This window comes from Pundamilia nyererei, unplaced genomic scaffold, assembly GCF_000239375.1.
Source record: "Pundamilia nyererei isolate P.nyererei 1_Seehausen unplaced genomic scaffold, PunNye1.0 scaffold00141, whole genome shotgun sequence".
Classification (NCBI taxonomy): Eukaryota; Metazoa; Chordata; class Actinopteri; order Cichliformes; family Cichlidae; genus Pundamilia; species Pundamilia nyererei.
This window is the reverse complement of record NW_005187542.1, coordinates 722,319-747,484: the sequence shown is the minus strand read 5'-3', so window position 1 is coordinate 747,484 and position 25,166 is coordinate 722,319. Positions and strand designations below refer to the sequence as shown.

The following is a 25,166-nucleotide window of genomic DNA, read 5'->3' as shown; positions in this document are numbered from 1 at the left end:
TCTGAAACTCACTTTATATGTAATCCATCATACTGACCATTTTCCTGCCCTTGTTTCTTGTCAGTTATTTTGCAATTATTATTTTGTAATACAGCTGAAAGCAGAAGCTATTTGCTCTCATTTAGTGGTGCAGTTTATGAAGCTTATGCATTCATGGTAAAAAGAAAACAGAGTGTCATGCTTATTTAACAAAAACTAAGTACAGCCTTAATGCTTCACTAGGAATTAAGGGGGTAATTATTAATTTAATGCAATATTGAGTTTTTTAAAATGTTATTGTTATTGTCAATATTGCCAATTTGCAACACTCTTAAACAGATTCATATTTGAGTAAAGGACCACAGATATCTGACTGAAAAGAGCGTGTATTAAAGCAGACATACTGGCAGAATTTGATCTCATTCTCATGATAGGTTTTTGTAATTACTGTCCCATAAAACTTATTCCATAACTGCATTATTAAATATTTCACAAATATAAAACTCGTTAATCGGTTGAAAACAATGTGTTATCAATCTATTAAAGAAACAATTTCATTGAGGAGCACTACAACTGGAAATAAAACTGCATCTTATAAAACAATTATATGGGAGTCTAAATATGGATCTAAAGGCACCAGGTGATTAGCTTAACCTAGCAATGACAATTTTAGGTAAACCCCCCAAAACAACAAGAAGATAAATATAAAAATTAAATTGTAAGCTTTACAGAAGCTGGTAGTCTAATTCATCCTTGGAAAGAGCTTCTCTGGTAACACTATATTGCCTATAAAACTAAATCCTCTTCATTTTTTTACTCAAGTACAAAAGTATTACTGGATTAATATACCAAAATAGCATTTTTAATGTGCCCATTGGTGATGTAGCATATTTTTAGTTGCATTGGTCCTCTTAAATTGTTTGGGGGAATTTAAAACAAATAATCTGATGTTGTCTTTTGTTTGAAATTTTAATTTGCAAAATTACAAGTCAGTAATAAACATATAATAACTATGGTGAAACTTGAACAAGTAAAAGAAAAAAAATACAATTTCAAAATGATAACACAGAAGTAAACAAGTCTATGCTGTTATCAATGTCTTCAGTTGCTCAACATCACTGGTTGAATATAAAACCAGCTTACAAGCCATTTTCCATTAAAACTGTATTGTAATGGTCAGCTGTGGACTTTTTTCAGTTTTTCTGATGTAAAAAAAGAATATTTGGCTGCTAAGAGTGAAGGTGTAGGCAATGAGACAAAGCCAGTATCAACAAGATTAAAAAACAGAGTAAATAAAAGAAAGACACTGATTGGCTAGCTTAAAATACCACCATACAAGATGTGTGAATCACATACAGTATTTGCCTCCTTACTGATTTCTTAGTTTTCTGCATATTTGTCACCGTTAAATGTTTCAGATCATTAAAGAAATGTTATAATTAGACAAAGAAAAATCAAGTAAAGCAGTTTTTCAATGATGATTTAATTTAGGGGGGAAAAGGTCATCCAATCCTACCTGTCCCTGTGTGGAACTGCAATAACTGGCAATGTGTCTTTGGAGGCTTTACAAGCATGAACAGCCTGTTTAAGGTTAAAGTCTATTCTATTTATCTATTTGAATGTATTTAATAGTATTTCAAACCTTCATCTTGTTTTGTTTTGGGGTTGGTTTTTTTGGGGGGGGGGGGGGTGTATTAGGGATGGATTCACAAAGGTAACCCTTTCCTCAGCTTCATGTTTAGATTGTGGCGTGATGTGTTCATTTTTTAAGATTTTTAGGCAAACTTGACTTTACCAAAAAGGTTCTTTTCAGGTGCTGTTGAATATCTTGTTTCAACAGACCTGGCCTGGGTGGGGTTCGTGATAATGAACTCAGTTGTACAAAAAAATGAGGTTAATCTCATTTAGGCCCAGTTGGGTTTGCATTGCCTTTTTTTCCTCTTTATAAATAAAATGATTTAAAAACTGAATTTTGTATTTACTCTGATTACACTGATTAGTCTGACCTTTGTCTAATAATAACATTTGTTTAAATTGGAAAAAAAAAAAAACTGTGACAAATAAGAAATCCGGGCAAATACTTTTTTACCTCTTAAAAGACTCCTTTCACAAAAATAAATACTGTAGAAGTAAACAGCTAAGTCAACCACTTCTTAGGTCTTTTCTACATACTTTATTATTTAAAGTATGGCATCAAGTCCTCACTTGACATTACAGCAGTAACAATGTTTCCCTGAGCGGTTAGCTGATCGGTGCTCCTGTTGTAACCAGCTTGTAATAGGCTCCCTTCAGGGCCATGAGCTGGTCGTGTGCTCCTTTCTCGATCACAATGCCTCTGGACATGACGGCAATGATGTCAGAGTTCTGGATGGTAGAGAGGCGATGGGCAATGACGATGCAGGTCCGTCCCTGTCTGGCTTTGTCCAGGGCTTCTTGCACAGTCTGTCACGGGACACATGAATTAGTGCTCACAAAGACACACACACATACATAGTCAGGAGCCATGATCAATTCTCTCACGTAGCAGACACACAAGCCTCACAATTATAGCAATTTCACAATCATGGGCTGATTACTATCATTAGAATGTTCCAGAGGCTCAGTACACTGCAGAGGCCTCTGCTCCTCAGCGTGGTTCAGCTATTGGAGCTGTAAAAGCTACAGCACAGACCAAACTGACTGTATTCATCTTAAAAAGGCTGTACTGGAGGGTTGGTATGAACTGTAAGCTGTTGGTGATAATAATAGGGATGATGAATGGTAGTGATGTTAATGATAATAATAATTAAGTGCCTGCTCTCTTTGCTCTGTGTGCCCGGAGAATATCAAGCAGCTGCACTACGCTGTGATGTTGAGTTTGTGGACTCAGCAAATGGAAGCTGTTCAGAGTTCAGCGAAGCATACCTTCTCGCTCTCGGTGTCCAGGGCGGAGGTAGCCTCGTCAAGGAGCAGGATCTTAGGGTCACGTATGATTGCCCTGGCGATGGCAATGCGCTGCTTCTGGCCACGAGATAACTGAGACCCCTGAGAGCCCACGTTGGTGTCGTATTTCTGAAGCACGGGGAGAGAACAAAATTTGTGTCTATAGGCAATTTTTCAATACAGTACTTAAAAAATAAGTAGACACTGAAAACGACATAAACAAACAATGAGAGTAAGCAGAAAACATCAGTAGTTAGTGATGCTTTTTTAAAAATTCTCCAAACATAGCTCAGCTGTTATGTCATGTACGTAACACTTGATTGCAAACTTCCATCTTCCATAAAAATGATTTTTGTGCAATCGCAGAAACAGCTACTGCTGATAACACAATATGAGCTCTTTCCAAGAGTTCTATTAGTGAAAGATCCCCGAACCCAGAGTGCTGTTAAAGCTGAGTGTATGTGGAACTCAGCCAGGAAGCCACATTTTCCATTTCAACAACTAACAAAAACATTGATGAGTAGTCAGGCTTTTGTAGCATTGTAGCCACCATTTCTACCTGTACCTGTTTCAATAGTGTGTCTTCATTAATACTGGGATTTGTGAGGGTGTGTGGGCATTTAGCAAAGCAATTGTCATTGTTAACTTGAAGTTGTGTCAGTTACGTCCAGAAACGTAAAGGACATTGGCATCACATTGGAACATCCCAGACTTGACTATTAACAGCTTCCTGTTAAATTGAGAGTGGAACTTACAATACTTCTCCTCACATACAAAATCTTGAGTAATCAGGCTCCATAGTACCTTATTATCCTTACAGAGCACTTTCATGCCTCTCTACTGTGGGACCAGCTCCCAGTCTGGATTTGGAAGACAGGCACTACTTTTAAGATTAGGCTACTGTAGTTCGGGCTGGATCAGGTAACTCTGAACCATCCCTTAGTCATCGTGCAATGACCTTAGACTGCCGGGGGGCTTTCCTCATCTCTTTTCACTCTCTGTGTGTCTATACGCTACTTTATTAAATTATTGGCAATTATAGTTTGCTTTTTGCCCCGTATCTCTGTGCTCTCTTCTCTTTAACATCAACCTCAAGCAGTCATGGTGGATGGCCACATCGCCCTGAACCTGGTTCCGCTGGAGGGTTTTTCACTCCACTGTCTCCAAGTGCTTGCTCACAGGGAGTCATTTGATTTTTGGGATTCTTTCTAATATTATTTACCTTATAATATAAATGACACGACTATTGTTGTGAATTGGCACTATATAAATAAAGCTGAATTGAACTGTGATTTACATATTTGCTTAAGAAATGAAAGATTGTTGGTTCAGTTCAAGCTGGAAGGGCGTCTGTTATAAACATCCAAAATCAAAGTTGATGTTATCAAATGTGTTGACTATCTGTAACAAGGGAGCAGCTGCATGTTGGATTTTTAATACGAATTGTTTACTTTACTGTTGTTGGTAAATCCCACAAAATACCCAAAGAGTCCTTAATCGCCAGAAACAATGAAGTTAGGTGGCTGTGTTCATAATGTCTGGGGTTTTTTTTCATGTTGCCTTATAATAAAACATCTCCCTCTGCTGGTCCTGCAGCTTAATGCAACTTACTGCAACTTTTGCATGCATGTCCATTTCATATGGTGTGCTGACGTGTCTATTACTCACTTTGCCTTGATACGGGTTGGATTCTGAGCTCATGAACAACTGTTTGTTTTCAGAGATAAGGTGGTCCACACAGGACAGTCACTACAAACATATGATTTATACCTGTCTCTGTTTGCCTTTCTATAAAAGTCAGCAATTAATGGTGAAGCTTCTTCGGCTAGTCTTGGAAGAATGGGGTATAAATGACACATTAATGGCTTACAGAATAAATTATTGAACCTAAGCCTTATAATGTGAAAACTAATGGATTTTACAAGGAACTTTGACATTTGGCATCTAAAGAGTAGGCAAAAGTTAGGGATGCATAATGGTAAAATTCAGGGCTGAGAAGGTATTTAAAACAATCATTTAGATAAGTAATAGCTGATGACTGACTGACTGTAATCAAACCCAAGCTGCCCATAGTTCATCTCTACTAAAAGCACAAGTGAATGTCCATATTAATGTGGACTAATCACATTTCAACATGCCTAATCAACATGTTAGAACAAGTATTATAATGAAGAAGAAAGTAGGAGGACACTGCAACCTGTGCACTTGATCGTCACTCAGTGCATAGAGTCCTTTTTCCCTGTTGTTTACCTTTCCTGATTGACTACATGTTGCCAGCCTGTTTACTGCTCAAACAGTAAACTTTATTTAATTTTGTCTCTTTTTGAATCCCAGCCACAAGCATCATATACAAACTATTTATCATACCTCAGGAAGGGCCATGACAAAGTCATGAAGCTGGGCCTTCTTTGCGGCAGAGATGACCTCATTCATGCTGATTTCTCGCAAGTTGTCGCCATACTTAATGTTCTCTGCGATGCTGCAGTCAAACAGGATGGGCTCCTGGGACACGATGCCAATCTTGGAACGCAGGAAAGACACGTTGACGCGAGTGGTGTCATGGCCATCAATCAGCTGCAGGAAGTAATTGATTTTTCCATTAGTACAAAGCAATGTACGAATCAAAAGACTAGAAATACAATCCAGTTAATGAGCCATCAGACTACTATCTGAACTGTAATTTCTCTCATAACTATGCAGAGGTGATCGTGTCCTTTTTAAATCTCAGACAGAGAATCAGGACTATGTGTTTCCAAACCACTTCCAGCTCAATTAGGGCCATTTGAATCCTGGCATGAATATCTTCCTGGCATAAAATCAAAACGATCATCCTGGGTAGAGTGCTCCATTTTATAAAATACAGCACAGAGTCAGCAAGAATGTCTGACTGAAAGATGAAGTGACATGAAATACTTCCACCACCGTGCTCACTGAATGTCCAGCAATTATTCTTTGACTGAGACAAATTACACGTTTCACTTTCATAGTGACATCAAAGTATAAATGAGCCTCATGAGAAAAAAAGATGAAAGCAGAGACTATACACACAGTGTGACTCATTCATTCCAAAATGAGATATCTGACATTTCCAAAAAGGTCAGCAACTGCTGTGACAGTATAATATTGGCAGTTTTAAGTCAGAACTCTCCATTTTGTGCAGAGTCAGATTTTTTTTTAAGTACGTGTGTAAAGCTGCACTTTTTTTTTTTATCTTGTATTGAACATACAGTTCTTTCCAAATGAAGAGCAGTACTTGTACGCATGGAAAACTGAATTTCAATTTCAATTCAATTCAATTGTTCCATTTTGTAGATTGTTGGTTACTTTAATTAGATAAAGTTACACTTTAAAACTTAAGTACATGGTTTTATATCAAATGAAAATTTAAAAAGTAAGTTGTAACAGCATAGTTTTTAAGTTAAAGTAGCATAGAGTGGACTAGTGTCACTTTTTAAAGGATTGCTACTCTACAATGAAACTACATATGGTAATAATTCATCAAAAAGAAAGAGTTGTGGTAAAATGCAAAGCAAAACAACAAAAAGAAAAATGCTGCAAAAACACTGTAATACTGTAACCTTTACAACAGAAAGTCAAATGAAAATTCTATACTTTAGCATATGGTTTATTATACTTTAGTAAATAATTTTCTGCATCCTTAAAAAGACAGGAGCTAATTCAGTTCATGAAAAAGAAGCAGGTAAAGCAGACTTTCACTAAAGGTAGCTAGCTTAGCAGATCTCAGTAGATGCAAATTTTAAGAGAATTTCTACCTTAGTGCTTTCTATCTATCTTTCACTAGCATTTGTCTGCCGCAAACATTTACACTTCGATGAACGCATCAGAGAGCAACTTGGGGTTCAGTATCTTGCCCCAGTCAAGCAGACTGGAGCAGCCAGGTATCAAACCACCATCCTTCCAATTAGTAGATGACCTACTCTACATGCTGAGCTACAGCCACCTCAATAATAAAATAAAAGCTCTAAGATACTATTGGTATCTCCATTTTTTACAATATGAGCCATTCATAACATACTCATTTGGTTTACATATTGAGCCTGTTGCGTATTAAGCCTGTTGTATTTTGTCTCTCTTACCACTTTGCCGTGGTTGGGATCATAAAACCTCTCCAGCAGCTGTACACTAGTGCTCTTCCCACAGCCACTGCTGCCCACAAAGGCCAGTGTCTGGCCAGGTTTCACTGAAACATTCAGCCCATTCAGGACTTGGATGTCTGGCCTAGAGGGGTAGGTGAACTTGCAGTCAATGAAGTCAATGTTCCCTTGGAAGTTATCCTGAAAACAAAGCAGAGTGAGGGTCAGAGAGGATAAAAACACATAAATAAAAAAGACATTCACCCACATTTCTTACACCTTCAAAGTGCATGGTACTTCACACATAACTTATGCACCACCTTACCCATTTTTCTCCCTTGTCATTGTAGACACTGATCTGAGGCACGCGGTCTAGTAGCTGGAAAAAACGTGCTGCTGAGATCTTGGCTTTGGCATAGTCAGGTGTGTAAGAGGAGGCTCTGCCGAGGGCTGTGCCACTGGTGACAATGGCTGAAATTACCCTGTAAGAGATAACAAAAGCACAAATAGACCCCAGCAACAATCAAAGCCCACTGTACTGCACCATGATTTGGGAACGTGGAAATACCACCTACACACATATGCACACGATACACATTGGTCAAGTGTGGTCAGACTTTTTCACTCATCGTGGGCAGTAACATTATGGTAACTTTGGACTTATATTAACCCTTTGAATTGTTCTTCCTCCAAGATGCATTTTTCATGACTTTAACGAAACAATCTTTTTTGCTGTTTTTTTAACAACTCAATTGTTGTTCACAATTATATACAAGTTTGAAATTATACATACAGGCTCAAATTTATACTTACACTCCCACTAATTGTAGGCTAAATGTACCTTAGCAAGTTTCACTTTGACCAAATGCTTTTGGGAGCCATCAACAAGTTTATGCACAATTTACAAGAAGAAAAATCTACAAAGTTGTCTCGAGTATGTGTTTTGGGGGACCTTTAAAAAAAGATGTCCTTATTACAAATAATTTTTAACCCTTTACTGAAGTTATCTTTTTAGGATGATGCAGACTAGTATTAGACATATACATCATATACATTGACTTGACTCTCACCTGAACACCAAACTGAAATGGAGCCCCTCCTTTTGCACCAAATAACCTCCAAACCTGTAGGAGCCTGAGTTTGTCAAGAAAATTATGCACTGGGAAAAACCATAGCAAGCTCCATATACATTCGCCTTCTTCAGGGCTGCTTGATATGGCGCGTCCAGCTGGGCCTCATACATCTCCACAAAGGTCTTCTCCTTCCCCAAGCCAGCGATGGTGCGAATGTTGTTCAGAGCTTCACCAGAAATCTGGGCATAAAGGACTAGAGTAAAGTCTAAAGCAAGCCTAGTTGTTGTGTGCTTTAATGTGCAAAGGAGAAAAGGATGTAGATAACGTAGCTGCTCTTTCTTATCTATGTCCTGTTTTTTGCAGCTACAGTTATCTAGTTTCCGCCCTTAGGTATTATTACATTTACATCTAATCCACTTTACTTAAATGGGTTGGGCTTACTGCATTAGGATAATTCACATAGCATAAAGAAAGTTTGTAGTCCACTTTTTACTGTGAACTTTTCAGCCCACTGTATTCTCCTAAAATTTTATCAGTAGCATCCTGACTGCATTTTGAACATGGCTGGCCCCTACACCATTGGAGCCTGATAGTATTAACTGAATACTTCACTCCCCAAATTACAGGAACAAAAAAATTATTAAATTGAACCCTGGACCCCGATAAATGTTCAGCTGCAGGTTTTTGCAGGGATGAAACCTGCAGCCTAAAACTGTAGTTCGGGACTGTAATGATGCATTTTACTTGTCATTCTATATCTGAATAATGCACTTGTACTATTTTCAGACTGGAGGATGACGTAAACTGATATGAAATGCAAGTAAAATAGGAATCATATCTGACCTGTCCAGCTGCTTCCATGGCCTCCTTGTCCTGTTTGGCGAAACCTGTGAGCATTGAAGCCTGGAAGCCACTTGACAGAGCAATGAACGGCAGAAAGCAAAGGATCAGCAGTGTGAGCTTCCAGCTGAAGTAGAAGGAAATGATAAGTGCAACGCCAATGTTTGCCAGAGAGTTGACGATCATGCCGATCTGTGAGCCCGTAGCCTTGGAGGAAGAGAGCAATGATGTCACTTGACTCAGACTTCTGGTGATTGTCCACATGGACTGAACAAAATTTTAATACATATAAGATTCTATAAACAACAAACAAGCTATTACAAAATTATTTTCAGTTGTTTATTCTCAAACTTGCTAGAATTAAGAAACATGTGCAATTTAGGCTAAAATTGTGATTTAAAAAGAAAAGACATAAACTACATAAATGATAGAAATTATATTCTAAGCTGAATCTGACTTTTTAGAATTTATTGAAACGTGTAAAAAGAAACCGAAAGCTCAGCAGCTTAAGCAAGAGTTCCAGTGATACCAGTGATATCAAGGAATGGCTAGCTGATAGCCCAGGTTAGGCTAAACTAAAGCTAAAACTATAAATAATCTTATCAGAAACGATGTGTGACATCACAGCATATCCATTTTTTATACTGTGTTTAGTTTCAGCATCCAAGTAGCTGATTTAATTATAAGCATAACTTTATAGCCCAATATACATGAAGATGTACTTTATTTTTTTGTTTTGTTTTTTTCATTAAAGCTATAACTCACTCCTTGCACTTGTGAGGCATCAGTGGCCAGACGTGTGGTCAGAGCTCCTGGACTGTTCCTGTGATCATCAAACCATCCAACCTCTTGGCCCAGCATGGCTTGGAAGCCAAGCCGACGTAACCTGCGGGTCAGCAGTTCTCCAGACTTAGAGAAGGCGTAACCCTGGAGACACACGCACACCCAAAATATTAAATCCAAAACACTTCCACAGTGATTTCATACCGAATGTGATCTACTGAATGAGTAACCTAAAAAAAAAAAAGGTTTCCCACTCATAAATTGAGTATAAAGAACCGCCTTTGCTTTGCAGGATGTAAGGAAATGTTTTCCTTCAGCAGAAGGCATTTATTTACCAAAATAAACAGGTCTCTTATGACCTTCCTTCAACCTTGACCACCAGCAGGTATTAAGGCTGCAAAGAAGCACTAAAGAAATCAGTATTGCAAGTGAACTACTCTACCTGCAGCAACTGGGTGAAGAAAGAGACAATGCCAACCACAACAAAGAACAGGCAGATGCTGTTGATCTCCTTCCTCTGAGCCACAGGATCTTGTACTGAGAAAGTCTAAAACACATATAGGCATTTAAAAAGTGCTTTCAAATAAATGAAGAATTTCATTGACTTATTTGATTTGATTTGATTTCAGCTCACAGTGTCACTGTACTTAAAAGAATCTGATGATGGTTTAACAGGACCTCAAGGGTGGGATAGCACGAAACATTTACACTGGAAAATATTTAGTGGGTATTAAAATTAATTTTAATAAGTCAGCAAACTAACGGCAAACCAAACTGACAGGGCTAGAGTTTTTAAAACTGTCATGTGATTAAACTCAGAGTCATAGAATAAAGGGCTGTTTGAATATTGGGGTTTGAGTGATTAGTAAGACTAGGAAAATGCTATATAAAAGCCATTCCATTATACTAGCCAGCTAACATATCATTTACACAGATAATGTATTGGTCACTGCTGCTAATTAGAAGGAAATTTGCAAAATGAATATCACAGTTCACTGTCAAACTAAACCAGTCGTTTGTCAAAGTCTTCTGATTTGAAGTAAGAGCTTGAGTCTCATGTACAGTTTTACATGACTTTATAGCCATATTTCATGTGCATATGTCAGTGTCATAAAAAAGATAGGAGACACACAAATCTAAGAGTGCTTAACACACTAACTCACACATGTCCAGCTGTCATTTACAGCTGGACATGTGTGGACATGTGTGAGTTAGTGTAAACTCTGGGCTGTAATTGGTCCAGCCCAGAGTCGATCATGACCAACTGGCCAATCCACCACTGTTCATTTATACCGTTAAAAAAGGACAAGAAATAAAACCCCATCGGCCCATAAAAACGAAAAATCACGAGCAACCCACCAGGCAAATGCCCGGTATGCCCAATGGCCGGTCTAGCCCTGCCCCTAATAAACAGTGGTTTCCTGGGGACTTCTGGGTATTTTACAGGAAAAGAGAAACACATTATATAGGAAAGAATTTTAACTATATTATAGGATTAAAAAAAGGGCAACTGAATAATTAAAAAAAATCATCATTCACATCAACATAATGAATATTAAATAACAATTTTTAAAAATTGTTATTTAACAATTAAAATTTTTAAAAAAGTTGTTTATTCTATTGTACCTAAAGTTAATTATTTGTATGTAAATATAATTACATTGGGTTTTTTTTTAATGCACTGAAGTCTATGCACTTAGTTATTTCGTGCATGGGAGCATACATTGCTCTATATATCTTTCAGCAAGGGTGATTCCTTTCCAGCAGCACTAGTGCACACAGTGCAAACACAGTTTGGCAATAATAGATTTAACTGAATTACATCTAACTGCTAGCTTGGTGATTGTGCAACCATTTTGCCACTTCTGTTCTGTTCTTCCTGTGGAAAATGTCAGTACTAGAAATTCACAATATTGTTGAGTGAATTACAGTGGGGCAAAAAAGTATTTAGTCAGCCACCGATTGTGCAAGTTCCCCCACTTAAAATGATGACAGAGGTCAGTAATTTGCACCAGAGGTACACTTCAACTGTGAGAGACAGAATGTGAAAAAAAAATCCATGAATCCACATGGTAGGATTTGTAAAGAATTTATTCATAAATCAGGGTGGAAAATAAGTATTTGGTCACCTCAAACAAGGAAAATCTCTGGCCCTCACAGACCTGTAACGTCTTCTGTAAGAAGCTTTTCTGTCCCCCACTCGTTACCTGTATGAATGGCACCTGTTTGAACTCATCATCTGTATAAAAGACACCTGTCCACAGCCTTAAACAGTCAGACTCCAAACTCCGCCATGGCCAAGACCAAAGAGCTTTCGAAGGACACCAGGAAAAGTATTGTAGACCTGCACCAGACTGAGAAGAGTGAATCTACAATAGGCAAGCAACTTGGTGTGAAAAAATCAACTGTGGGAGCAATCATCAGAAAATGGAAGACATACAAGACCACTGATAATCTCCCTCGATCTGGGGCTCCACGCAAGATCTCATCCCGTGGGGTCAAAATGATCATGAGAACGGTGAGCAAAGATCCCAGAACCACACGGGGGGACCTGGTGAATGACCTGCAGAGAGCTGGGACCAAAGTAACAAAGGTCACCATCAGTAACACACTACAACGGCAGGGAATCAAATCCCGCAGTGCCAGACGTGTTCCGCTGCTGAAGCCAGTGCATGTCCAGGCCCGTCTGAAGTTTGCCAGAGAGCACATGGATGATACAGCAGAGGATTGGGAGAATGTCATGTGGTCAGATGAAACCAAAGTAGAACTTTTTGGTATAAACTCAACTCGTCGTGTTTGGAGGAGGAAGAATACTGAGTTGCATCCCAAGAACACCATACCTACTGTGAAGCATGGGGGTGGAAACATCATGCTATGGGGCTGTTCATGCTATGGGGCTGTTTTTCTGCCAAGGGGACAGGACGACTGATCCGTGTTAAGGACAGAATGAATGGGGCCATGTATCGTGAGATTTTGAGCCAAAACCTCCTTCCATCAGTGAGAACTTTGAAGATGAAACGAGGCTGGGTCTTCCAACATGACAATGATCCAAAACACACCGCCCGGGCAACAAAGGAGTGGCTCCGTAAGAAGCATTTGAAAGTCCTGGAGTGGCCTAGCCAGTCTCCAGACCTCAACCCCATAGAAAATCTGTGGCGGGAGTTGAAAGTCCGTGTTGCTCGGCGACAGCCCCAAAACATCACTGCTCTCGAGAAGATCTGCATGGAGGAATGGGCCAAAATACCAGCTACTGTGTGTGCAAACCTGGTAAAGACCTATAGTAAACGTTTGACCTCTGTTATTGCCAACAAAGGTTATGTTACAAAGTATTGAGTTGTATTTTTGTTATTGACCAAATACTTATTTTCCACCCTGATTTACGAATAAATTCTTTACAAATCCTACCATGTGGATTCATGGATTTTTTTTCACATTCTGTCTCTCACAGTTGAAGTGTACCTCTGGTGCAAATTACTGACCTCTGTCATCATTTTAGGTGGGGGAACTTGCACAATCGGTGGCTGACTAAATACTTTTTTGCCCCACTGTATATGAGGTTGACATAAATGCTTTCCTGACCTAAACTGTATGCTGAACAATATGAAGGGAACTCTGCATTTTCAGCTGCTGGTGCGACTATATGTTGACTGCTGCTTTTGCCCCTCGTTTGATTTGTACATCTGGTTTGGTCCAAAACTTAATGCCTACATTCTACAAGCTTTTAGATTCAGATTCAAAACATGAGACTTGAACCTCACCGCCAGGATTTGACTGAACAGCAGAGAGTAGACGGGGTTGACCCCTCCATTTATTGCAGCCCCAATGGATCCAAAAAGCATATATGGCCACTCAGGTGTGTTGTACTTTAGGATCCTGGCAGCTGAAGCAGGTTCCACAAGTTCATCGTCCTCTTCTAGGAATGCATTCTGAGCATAAATATATAAAGTTATATTATGCAGGAGCATTATAATAATATAATGTTTAAGCATGGATTAAAAAAAACTACAAATACAAACAAGTAGTTTTATACTCCACTGGTTTGTAACTTTTGTTGGCTGTTTGTTGGCAAACGTTTCATACATAAAAGAAACACAAACCCACTCACACCCACACATACACACCTTGTCGTTATCTGGTCGAGATATAGAAATGTCTCCAGTTGGAACGGAGGCTTCTGGGATCAGGTTTGACAACTGGGACCTGGACCGCCTGCGGATGGAGGCTCTGCAAAGAATTAATCAGTTAATTACAGAAAAAAAAGAGTAATGCACATTATAGGTTACTGAATATTGTAGGTACTCGAGTTTGTGAGTGGTGCTGCTATTGTGGCACTGATTACTGGATGCTTGTATTGGGGTGACAGAGTACCTCTAGCCTCCTCTACTGTCGTACCTGTTGTATAGTGGCTCTGGATGATAGTGTCAGCTAAATGTTCCAAATGTCAGATTAAATGCAAAAGGGTAATTAAGAAAATTAAGGTGCCAGTTTATGCACTGACAAAAGTCAATTTCAGCTACAAAATTACTACTATAATAATCCTATTTAGATGCACAGTCAGGCCCAAGAAAATGGATAAAAACTCAACCAAGAAAATGAGCAAATGTGATGAAGAGAAGGAGTGATTGGGCATGAGTTTGTGTAATACCTCAAACTGTCACGGTAACTGCCTGCTCTAGATAGCTTTAGTCTCTCGGGCTCGTCTTCATGGTCGGCCACTAAGAAATAAGAAAATCAATAGAAGGAGATGGTCACATTCACTAGATTCTTGTAATATCTACATGCATAAGTCTTTCAAAACATTTAGATTGAAGCAGAGTGGATTTCGTCATTCCCAAAGGGCTGGACCTACTTTGCCGAGCCTTTTCATTCAGAGCCTTGTCTCCTTGGCTCTGCAGGGTGACAAGAGTGAAGTAGACACCCTTCCTCTCCAGAAGTTCATTGTGTTTTCCCCTCTCTACGGCCCGGCCGTGCTCAAAGCCCACAATCACATCAGCGTTCTTTATGGTGGACAGACGATGAGCAATAGAGATAGTTGTGCGGCCCATTCGTACCTGTGAGGGAGTTTAAAATACTTAAATACTTACTTATATTTGATCATTTCTTCTTCATTCCCAAAACAGAGGCTGAAAATTTTAGTTTTGTCAGTATTTGGCCCTTGTAGTGATGGTGGCAGCCATTTTTTTAAAGAAGTCTTACAAATTTTGAACCTTTCGTCATTAAATATCTAATTTAGTCGTAGATGAGCCAGACATACTTTATCCAAAGCTGCTTGAACTACAGCTTCACTCTCGTTATCAAGAGCTGAGGTAGCCATGTCCAGCAGCAGGATACGAGGGTTCCTGACCAGCGCTCGTGCTATAGCAATCCTCTGTTTCTGCCCGCCGCTCATCTGGCCTCCACCCTCCCCGACCAAGGTGTCAAATTTCTATCAAGAAAGGAAAAAAGTTGTCAGCCAGTGCTTAAACGTTGTGATCACCTATAAAGCTTATTGCTCATCTGCACCTGTGGCAGGTCCATGATGAAGTTGTACGCGTTGGCCTCCTTTGCAGCAGTGATGATGTCCTTGTCAGAGACACCAGGGCGACCGTAGCGTATGTTCTCTGCAATGGTCGTGGCAAACAGCACAGGCTCCTGCTCCACTATACCGATCAGAGAACGCAGCCACTGGATGTTCAGCCCTCTGATGTCATGACCATCCAGGGTCACCTGAGATGGAGGCCACAGAGAGCAGGTGCTTGTGCTAAAATTGATGGATGATGCTATTACAGCACTTTGCTGCTATAATGCATTTCCTTGTATCTTTCTGTCTTTGCAACAATCCTAGTTTCAAATCATAGGGTTGTTAGTCTTATGGATGCCCTTCATCGGGCAATAACAGGCTATTTTCTACTCAAGAAGCTTAAAGAAATAAGACAGTGTGGGGTGTATGGGCCTGTAATTCCAGTAAAAGTGAAAAATGAGGCTGTTAGGATCCATTTGCTGAATAATGAAACGGATTATCGTGTACTTCCATCAGCTTTAGGGGATGGTTATTTTAAAAATAGCTAGAATAAAGCTTCAAAGGATGGAGGTGTGTATCCAGGTAATCATCACACTCTGATGAAAGAGTCTGATGAATGATGAACGTGACCATTTGGAGCTTCACACCTACCATCCCCTCTTTAGGGTCATAAAAACGCTGGATGAGTTGAATGGCGGTGCTCTTCCCAGCTCCGCTTGACCCCACAAAGGCTGTGGTCTCCCCCGACTTCACTACAACATTGAGCTGGTCCAGGATCTTAGCAAAGACAGGACACTTTGTGACAAGATCCTGAAACCAGAACCATCTCAACTATGCATATGTGTGTAGATGTCTGTAAGTACCTTTACTTCAGGTCTGGATGGGTAGTGGAAGGTGACATTGTGAAATTCAATGTCCCCTTTGACCCTGTCGAGCTTATATCCAGCTTCAGATAAGCAGTCAATCTCTGGCTCCTGGTATCATTTTAAAAGGTGCAATGTTAAAAAAAAGGTCAATGGTTTTCTGTGGAAAGGCTTAAAAGATATCAAGTCAAGTCTTCTCACTCTGTCTATAGTCTCAAAGATTATAGTCGCAGCTCCACGACCTGACGCAAAAGCCTCCAGACACGGAGAGGCTTGCCCCAAATTCATGGCTGCTATCAGAACCCCAAAGAACACCTGAAATAACATATAAAAGTCAGTATATTATACTCTTCAGTGTAACAAATCTGGATTTTATCAAGAGCGATGAAAGGTTATTTTAAAGTGCCACTTTGTTGTTTTATCTTGCACTAATAAACACGTGTAAAGCAAAATAAATAGGGCAGAAAAGTCAAAAAGTTACAAATTTAGATAAGCAGGATTTACCCGTTATTATAGGCTGCAATTCATATTTTGGCATAATATATGTGATACCTGCAGCAGTGTTCCTGGTGTGTATTCTTTAGTGTCCACAACCAGTGAGGAGCCATACCAGAAGGCCAGACCATAACAAAGGAAGATAACCAGCCACATAAAGCCAGTGAAAAACCCCACAATCAAACCCTTTCTAATGCCCCAGCGCTGAGCGGAGACCAGGTTCCTGTCGTACCTTTAGAAGAAAAGAAGAGTTCATTTGAGCTACCCTTAGAAGTACAAAGAAAATAGTAAACATGCTGTACCTTTCTTGTATACCTCACCTTTGCACTTCCTTTTTCTCTCCTCCAAAAGCAGCCACAGTTCTGATAGAGGACAGGACCTCATCAGCTACAGACCCAGCTTTAGCATAGGCCTGCAGCTCCATCCCGGTTAGCTTAGACACAAACTAGTTACAACAAAGTGATGCCAAGTTAATGGAGAGGAGAAGTGAAGCTGAAATGTAAAGTTAAATCAAGTCTTGACAAGTCAAGAGAGGTTTGTTCAACAAAACAGGAGAAATGAATTTGACGATTTACCCCCTGAGGTCAAAGTAATCAACCCCAACAAGAATAGTCAAAAAGCTGTTTTGTCATAAAATCAAGCTGGAATCTTAATATCAAACAAGTCTCACCAGAGCCATAAGACCTGCTCCGACACCAATCAGCGGACTTGCTGCGATTATGACAAGTGTTAACTTCCATCCTTTGACAAAGCCAACGCAAAAACCACACACAAAGGTGGTGAAACGCTGCACAAATATGGAAACTTGATCCGCAATGGCATCATTGATCTTGTTTATGTCACTAGAATAGAGATATAACAATTGTAATACAGATAAACCATAGTAGTCCATATCATCACGTTCTACTCACTCTGACATGCGAGTGTTGAGCTCCCCGACAGAGGTGCAGTCGAACCAGCCGATCTCCATCCTCATCACTTTGCTGAAGTACAATTTCCTGATGAGCTGAATCTGCTTGGCAGCAGCAGTCACCCACAGGGAGATCTGTCAGTTGTTGAAGAGAGGTTATGTTCACTTTTGTTAATTAGCAAATATAAAAGCAAGCAGGGCAGCAGGGTGTCATCAGGACCTGCACTCTTCCTCCTGACCTTGTTTTTGATTTATAAAAAGACAAAGTACACCTGTGGAACAGCTAAAGAGGCACTTAACACATGAAAGGGCACTCATTGCTTAAGAGGTAGGTTAACACTAAGCATTTGAAGATATATGCACATTCCACATAGTCTTCTGATGCTCAGGAAGAGCATTGCTGAGAAAATAATCCAGATGGTTATTTTGCAATGTTGTGCAAAATTTCTTTTTATTTTGTACTAGCCAACAGAGTCATGTGATATTTCCTGAGCAGAAACCAAGGGCATATTTGGGATTTAAAAAGGACTGGAATATTTACATTTGCTCTCATTTGGTTGGTGTGTCAGAAGTGTTACCCTGTCAGCAGTGACATTTATGAAAAAAATAATAAATAAAGTAAGGAAATAAAGAAGGCATTAGTAGAACAGTGACTAATGATTTTCAAGCCATCTTATTTCTTAATTGCTGGAGGAAATCAAAGATGACCTGGAATCTTTTACTAGAAGAAGCTGCTCAAGTCCTGCACCAGACCTATTTGAAATCCTTCACTTTTTATCCTGTGCAGCTTTTCAAAAGGTAGAATGAGGCTTTTAGTAAACTCTCAATTTACCCAGGGTTTTTAGGTTCTATCATCACTTACAGCGATCTTCAGATTCAGTTTAGCCTGATCATGATAAATAACCTAGAAACCATAGACTGTTGCTCAAATTTCAGTGCTACGTAGCCTCCCAATACAACTTCTCTTTAGGTCATGCCATTTTTTATTTACTTTTCTTCCACGAATTCACATTTCCCTAGTATTGTTCCAAATGTCCTTTTGGCAGTGAGGTTAGACATCCCTCCACTAACACCTACACTTCTAAAACAGAAAATGCCACAAGTCCAGGTTGTTACTTGCGGTGAACTGGACATAAAATAGCAGTAATAGAATAGCCTCTTACTGTCATTGTACATGTACAATGAAAAAGCATAAGAATAAAGAAACAGCAGCACAGAGCAAGGAGAGATAGTGGAAAGCCACGTTAATAGATTAGACCTAGGCTCATCAGGTTTTCCTGATTGTGACTCTAGGGCAGGGGTGTCCAACTCCTGGCCTCAAGGGCTCTTGTCCTGCAGGTTTTGGATGTGTCCAGCACAGCTGATTTAAATGGCTAAATGACCTCCTCAACATGTCTTGAAGTTCTCCAGAGGCCTGGTAATGAATTAATCATTTGATTCAAGTGTGTTGACCCAGAGTGATATCTAAAACCTGCAGGACACCGGCCCTGGAGGCCTGGAATTATCACAACCTGTGCTGCAAATTACAATCACTCATTACCTGTGTGTTGTAGTAAAAAAACTAAACAAAAAAAAAAACTGGAAATGAAAAGAACAATACAAATAAATAACTACTGTGGCATTTATAAAAAAAAAAGTGTTTTACTTTTTTTCAGCTTTTTGTAAAATAGTAAAATACAGGGATCATAATTTAGCATTAAAAATATCAATTTCATTAAAAGAAATTTTTTTTCGAGCTGATGATGGATGAGCTGATCTGAGTCACAGTGCAGTTGATGGGTGTTTTTAATGAGTAAAGGATGACTTATAACACAAGTTTGTTTATATTAAAATATTCCGTGACTAACCTGAAGGTATCCTAGCAAAAACACAGCTGCTCCAATCCCAGCGTAATAGAAGGCAAACATCGTCATTTCATATTCAATGTCAAGAAGCCTGTAAGTTAAGTCACACATATTATTCAAAAGTCACAGTTCCGCTTTTCCACGTGCAAAGACATACTATAGGACTATAAAACACATAGAGATTACAATACAGAAGCCACAGCTTGAACTATATTTCGTTTTGACAAATGAAATATTGTATTTCTCACAACCCACTTACCCACATGTTCTGTTCTCCAGTGGTACGAACATCTCGAGAGTTGAATTGAGAAGGCCGATATCTGACTGGTTTATGGGCGCTGACAGGTTGTACGCTGCAGTGTAGTTCTTTTTCCACTGGATGGTGTTGTTCACGCACTCCTTGCGGTCGTCACTCAGTTCTTGTAGCTCAATGTCGTACTCGATGAAGGCATCAGTGAGCAGGCCGAACACCAGCAGCATGAGAGGCTGGGCTGAGCCATGCAGCAATGCGCACAAGCAACCCACCACCATCATCAGTATGTCTTTGCACGTGGCAAAGCGGAACTGGGCAGGTGCATCAACACAAAGCACACACTAGATTAGGTGGATCCAAATTGATAAAGGAGGGGACGTTGCAAACAGTGTAAGGCATTTTTACCAGCTCAAAGAAGCCGACTCTAATGGCTGGTTGCTCTTCATTTTTCTGAGCTCTATTTGACATAAAAGTCCAATGAGTTGATTATTTACTCAAATGTGACAAAGTATTCAGAGCCTGCTCCTTGCTACTTACTTTTCATCCTTCTTGGAATGTGTAATTGTTCTGCATGGAAAACAGGACAGTGAGTAATTAGACAAACAGATACTTGAGAAACACATTCATGTAGGGCATATGACGAATTCATGAGTCTAATGTATTTATCAAGAAATGAACAAGTCATATCTTTATACCTAATGGGTCATCAATTGATGATTGCTTATCAACTCTCTCTATATTTATTGTACAATCTACTGTACAATATAAAGCGCCTTGAGGCGACTGTTGTTGTGATTTGGTGCTGTATAAATAAAATTGAATTGAATTGAATATTTAAGCTTAACATTTAAAGTAAATTTGATATTAAATGATCTATTAAATATTCAGGAAGATCAAGACTTCATAAGAAGTGTCATTTAAGGAAAAATCAGATTAGATTATTATGTAAAACAGAGTACTTTTCTATCCTTTCAAACTTGTATTAACAAGGTTGCGATATACCAAACTATCAAGTGATTGAGCTGAATCTAAAGACAGTGATGTGTTGAGCAAAAAGAACAGAAACTACTGACACAGTCTTTTTAAAATGCATTAAATTATTAGTTGATCCAGAAAAAAATAATAAGACTGATAATGACATTTTACTTAGAAAATTCAGATATTCTAAAATTTCTCATGATCAATAAATAAAACATTAAACTTACATATATGAGCCAGTTGGTTCTGTAAGACAATTATTAGACAAACATTATTTATATCTGTCATTGAAACTAATTTTTATAAAATGAAGTTTAACATAATTTTCATTGTTGATTATATCTCAGTTTTCTTAATAAGTTCTCTACATTAAAAAATAGCAAGTTACCTTCATCTGAAACCTCATAGCTGTGGTTTTCCTGTCCTAGTTGTTTTATGCTTTGCAGTTTCACAGATCCTGTTGGCATGTTGAGTCATCTAGGAAAAGAAAAGGAAAACAAAATTGAAATCCCACTAGTACCAGAGTGCTTTTTTTTGTTTGTTTTTTGCACAAAGAATATCTTACAAATCTGTTATCCTATTTATCCTTGATTGAGGTGTATCATAAATCCAAGTCAGATTAAATTGGCAGTCCAGTATCCTAACATGAAGCTGTTTAATCCCTGGTGATTGTCACAGCTTGCCACTTGCGAAGAAGCTGAAACACTGAATACCTTGGCAGCTCTTTGCGTGCTGTTATTGAACAGATTATGCATTTGTTGGAACAGGGGGTTGGATTGTTTTGTTAGAAGGTAAGTGACCTGAAACGGCCAGTGACCCGAAATGGTCAATGACCTTGCAAAAGCAAACCTTTTACTTGTAAAGGCCAACCACCGTTTATCCTAGTCTAATGTCAAGCTGAATATTAGAATCCATAGCTTTTTAAACTGTGTACAGCTGTAGTAGGTTATGGTTCTATCTCCATAAACTATCATAATCCTCTACCAATTATAATCATACTGTAATAAGTAGAAAATTATGGTAGGCCAATTTTAGCATTTTAATAAATGCAATACATATAAATACATATTAATGTGAGCCACCCCTCATTTCTTTATATGTTGCTTTCATGGAGCCAGACAACACTAAGAAAATGCTATGGGGCAGTTGTCGTATTTGAATATAAGAAACTTGTATATCCAACATGACTGTTGTGAGATTATTCTGTTATCATATGTTATCTTATATCTGTAGTTAAAGTAGTTGAATTATGTTAACTGCTGTAGGTCATATAATTTCCTTTAGTCTAGATTGTGTGCTGTGTATGTAGCTTAGTTTCCATTATATTTTTGGGTTAAAAGAATGTGACCATTTTTGGATTTGTTAGACAGGTGTGCATTACCCTGTACCCTTGATCTGCTGTGAATGTGTTACACTGTTTCTTGACATTTCATACTGCTGAATCATGAAGAGAATGTTGTGTGCAGAGGACCTTGTGCCGATAATAGAAGAGACAGACCACATTCCATACCCCCACCTTTACAGAGAGCAGAAAGACAGGGAGCCGAGGTCATAACTTAGGTGCCGTAACAGAGAATAATGTGAATGTTTAGGCTTTTACGACTAGGTGGGGGGCCACTAAAGGCTATAAGAGCTTGAGTAACCCTCCACCAGTTTGAAATTTGTTGTGACCCTCTTCATGCATGTCTCCCCATCATGATGGCTTATGCTCATAAGTGTTGAATTGTATGGAAATAAATGATTGTTGATTGAGCATTTATACACCGAGTATTGTCCTTCCTTCAGCCCAAAGATTAAAAGAATTGGGAGGATTTTAACAACTTGGTGTCATGACCCGGATCTTTGGTGTGCTGAGGAGGGGCAGATATGGCCTGTGGTGAGATCGTGGGGCGAGGCGAACAGAGGACCGGTCCAAATATAAAAAGGTAAGCACGCCTGTTGTATTATAAATACCAAATGTGCATATTGGGCTTTCCAAATTAATCTGTTCGCTGAGTTACACGTATTTTCACATTAAATTTGTTGGTGTCTGGTTTTCAGCGCGAGATACTAACATCATAAGTTGAGGCTGAATTCCAGTGTGTCATAGGAACTGGCTCTAGCAAGATACTAAAAACATTCTACGTTGAGACTAGAGTTGCAGCCCATTTTACCCTCCACATTTAATTTTGTCTATGACTGGCTTCTGCTGCAAGAAATGGGGAAAACTTCTAAGACGTGGCCAAAGTTTAGCATATGAAATAGAGGTGAAATAGAGTCTGGCTTGTGGTGCGCTTGCAATTTCAAAGGTGAGCTCAGAGGTTTCTGTGTGTGTTTCCGCATGTGTGACGCGCTCTCTGTGTGTTTCATCGTGTGAAATATGAACATGGTGACAGTGACGGTTGATGTGTGAATGGGAGGACACTAGAGCAAAGACACATTTTAGGATCAAAGGTTGTGGGCCTCGTGGATTAGTTCTGGGAGTGGTTTCCCAACCGTTAGATCGGACGCGGCCCGGAGATAACTAGGGTAGCAACCTTGGGAGTGGAGCCCCTAAAGAGCTTGTTCATGCCTGAGCCTGTCTGTGGACGCTCAGGCAGGTCCAGCGGCGTCTGGTTAGCCGAGGTGGCGACTTGGGAACTGAGGACTCCCGCATAGCTACAGAATAACACTGAAACTTCTGTGTAATCACGGGTTTACATTTATTCTGGACTAGAGCAAGACACATTTTGCGAACAAAGGTTGAGTTCTAGATTAGTAAAAGATAAAAAGAAAAAGGGTTGAATTCCTCATTTCAGTGGTTGAAATTGCTGTTTGCCTGTCCCCTGACGAGTGTGTGAAATTAATTAAAGAGGGCAATTTGGAGCCACATAGAGATAGACAGGAATAATTGGGTGTATTACTCTGTGGTGTAAGAAAAAAGAAAAAAGGAATAGAGGAGTTAAAGTAGTAAGAGGTGAGTAGTGGTGTGAAATATGTTGGGTTTTAAAACTGACGTAGAGAAAGGAGAAATAAAGGGAGAGTGGAGAATTATTGAGAAGCAGAGAGAGGAGTGTGTTGGGAGACTGGCATGCAGTCTGCGCTGTAAAGGTGGGCGTGTTGCCTGCTGGTCTATTTAACAGTGATGAAAATGATATTAAATAAATCTCTTAGTGTGTTAATACAGGAGGCTACGGGCCTGGACCAACCGCTCCCCACAAGCACAGCGGCCGAAGCAAAAGTATAGTAGTGGTAACCACACCCAGCAAGAATCAGCAGCTGTGAAAAAGACAGCAGCGAGGAGAGAATTAGAGGAGAAATTAAGAGAAGTTTTAACACATAAAATTGGGGCCAACAGACTTGTGGAGGTTGGGAAGGGGTCCGGAGCATCACAACAAAAGGTGAAACAAAAACACACACAAGCAGAGAAATGTGAGAGAAAGGCTCCTTGTAAGGTAATGCCTTGTTTGAGAAAAAGTTAAAAATAACCCGCTTACAAATGCACACACACGCAATGAAAAAACAGCTTACACTCAGGAACACATGAAGATTTTCCGGCAAGATTGAAGCAGGGAAATTTAACATACACCTGTTGTTAAATGATGAAGTTTATCCACTACTAACAAATAAACCCTCTGGGTTGCAGGACAACAATTTAACTTCAAAGAAAAAGAAAATAAAGAGACTGGTATGACCAACCAGTGATGAAACAACAAATTTAGTGGTTAAGAGTCAAATTGTGAGATGTTTTCTGCTGATTGAACAACACAAGTGTTTACTGACGGGAAGAAATTTATTTTTGTGAGTTTAAACATGATCTTAAGAATTTGAACATGTGCATGTCGTCCTGTCAACTTGGTGGGTTATGAGTTGATTATATCGTGAGAAAAAAAAGGGGGAGAGAAGGCTGACCTAGGGCCTGCCGCGGTGTTTCTCCCCTCTCTTTGTAACACAGCCAACACAACATCATTTTCCTGTTCGTTTGTTTTTGTTTTGTTTTGTTTTTTGTTCTTTCTCTTTATGTTTAATTACAGGCTGCTTTGCCAGCCCTGGAAGCCGAGGCTGACCTGGACTCCTGCTCTCCCCTCTACCATCTTCGACGTGACCCTGACCAAATGCTACAGCAGCTGGACCCACAACAACAACCTGAAAATGTCAACAATGCTGCAGGAAAGCGATCTCATGCAGCAGAGACGGAGAGCGTTAAAACCAAGGCCTGTTTCACTACACGGGGGAAAATTCTCAGACAGCTTCAGCTGACAGAGCTGTGACGAGACGCCCGCCAAGCCCAAATGAAAAGTAAGGCCGTGCAAAGGAATGCTGACCGTAATAACTCCGCATTAACACTGTGCAGGACAGTGATGGACCAACACGGATGATCGGGCAGCAAAAAGGGCGTGACCGAGACAGGAGGAGTAACTGAGGTCAGAAGGCACCTCAGAATGGACAAAAACACAGTAGAAGATGCAGGTTTCACCTGCAGTGAGCATGGACACTGGAGACAGGACTGCCCCAATTGGGGTCAGAACCAGGATGGACAGAACTTTGAGCAGCAGCAGCAGCAATGGTCGCAAACAGACTGAAAAGGAGGAGGGCAGGACCCCAGGGCACGCTTCAGGCCATGGTTTACCCAAGACACCAGAACAGGGAAGTGATGAACACACACACATAGGG

The 25,166-nt window shown here is 39.6% G+C and overlaps 1 protein-coding gene across 1 annotated transcript in view; it reads right to left on the bottom strand.

Annotated features, from left to right (window-relative positions):
- Positions 1-2,055: 2,055 nt before the first annotated feature.
- The window catches only part of abcb11b (ATP-binding cassette, sub-family B (MDR/TAP), member 11b), a 26,118-nt gene continuing 3,007 nt past the window's right edge, over positions 2,056-25,166 (bottom strand). The window contains exons 2-29 of the mRNA XM_005744243.1: positions 20,923-21,011; positions 20,762-20,780; positions 20,094-20,123; positions 19,962-20,013; positions 19,563-19,867; positions 19,307-19,394; positions 17,461-17,594; positions 17,220-17,391; positions 16,870-16,994; positions 16,607-16,781; positions 16,256-16,369; positions 16,055-16,165; positions 15,843-15,968; positions 15,194-15,397; positions 14,946-15,116; positions 14,541-14,742; positions 14,337-14,406; positions 13,813-13,915; positions 13,450-13,617; positions 10,134-10,238; positions 9,674-9,835; positions 8,912-9,115; positions 8,066-8,307; positions 7,321-7,477; positions 6,999-7,196; positions 5,269-5,475; positions 2,884-3,030; positions 2,056-2,421 (exon numbers count right to left, since the gene is read on the bottom strand). Coding sequence (XP_005744300.1) covers positions 2,221-2,421; positions 2,884-3,030; positions 5,269-5,475; positions 6,999-7,196; positions 7,321-7,477; positions 8,066-8,307; positions 8,912-9,115; positions 9,674-9,835; positions 10,134-10,238; positions 13,450-13,617; positions 13,813-13,915; positions 14,337-14,406; positions 14,541-14,742; positions 14,946-15,116; positions 15,194-15,397; positions 15,843-15,968; positions 16,055-16,165; positions 16,256-16,369; positions 16,607-16,781; positions 16,870-16,994; positions 17,220-17,391; positions 17,461-17,594; positions 19,307-19,394; positions 19,563-19,867; positions 19,962-20,013; positions 20,094-20,123; positions 20,762-20,780; positions 20,923-21,001 — 4,071 coding nt within the window. The 5' untranslated portion in view covers positions 21,002-21,011 and the 3' untranslated portion in view covers positions 2,056-2,220. The remainder of the gene's footprint in view (positions 2,422-2,883; positions 3,031-5,268; positions 5,476-6,998; positions 7,197-7,320; positions 7,478-8,065; positions 8,308-8,911; positions 9,116-9,673; positions 9,836-10,133; positions 10,239-13,449; positions 13,618-13,812; positions 13,916-14,336; positions 14,407-14,540; positions 14,743-14,945; positions 15,117-15,193; positions 15,398-15,842; positions 15,969-16,054; positions 16,166-16,255; positions 16,370-16,606; positions 16,782-16,869; positions 16,995-17,219; positions 17,392-17,460; positions 17,595-19,306; positions 19,395-19,562; positions 19,868-19,961; positions 20,014-20,093; positions 20,124-20,761; positions 20,781-20,922; positions 21,012-25,166) is intronic.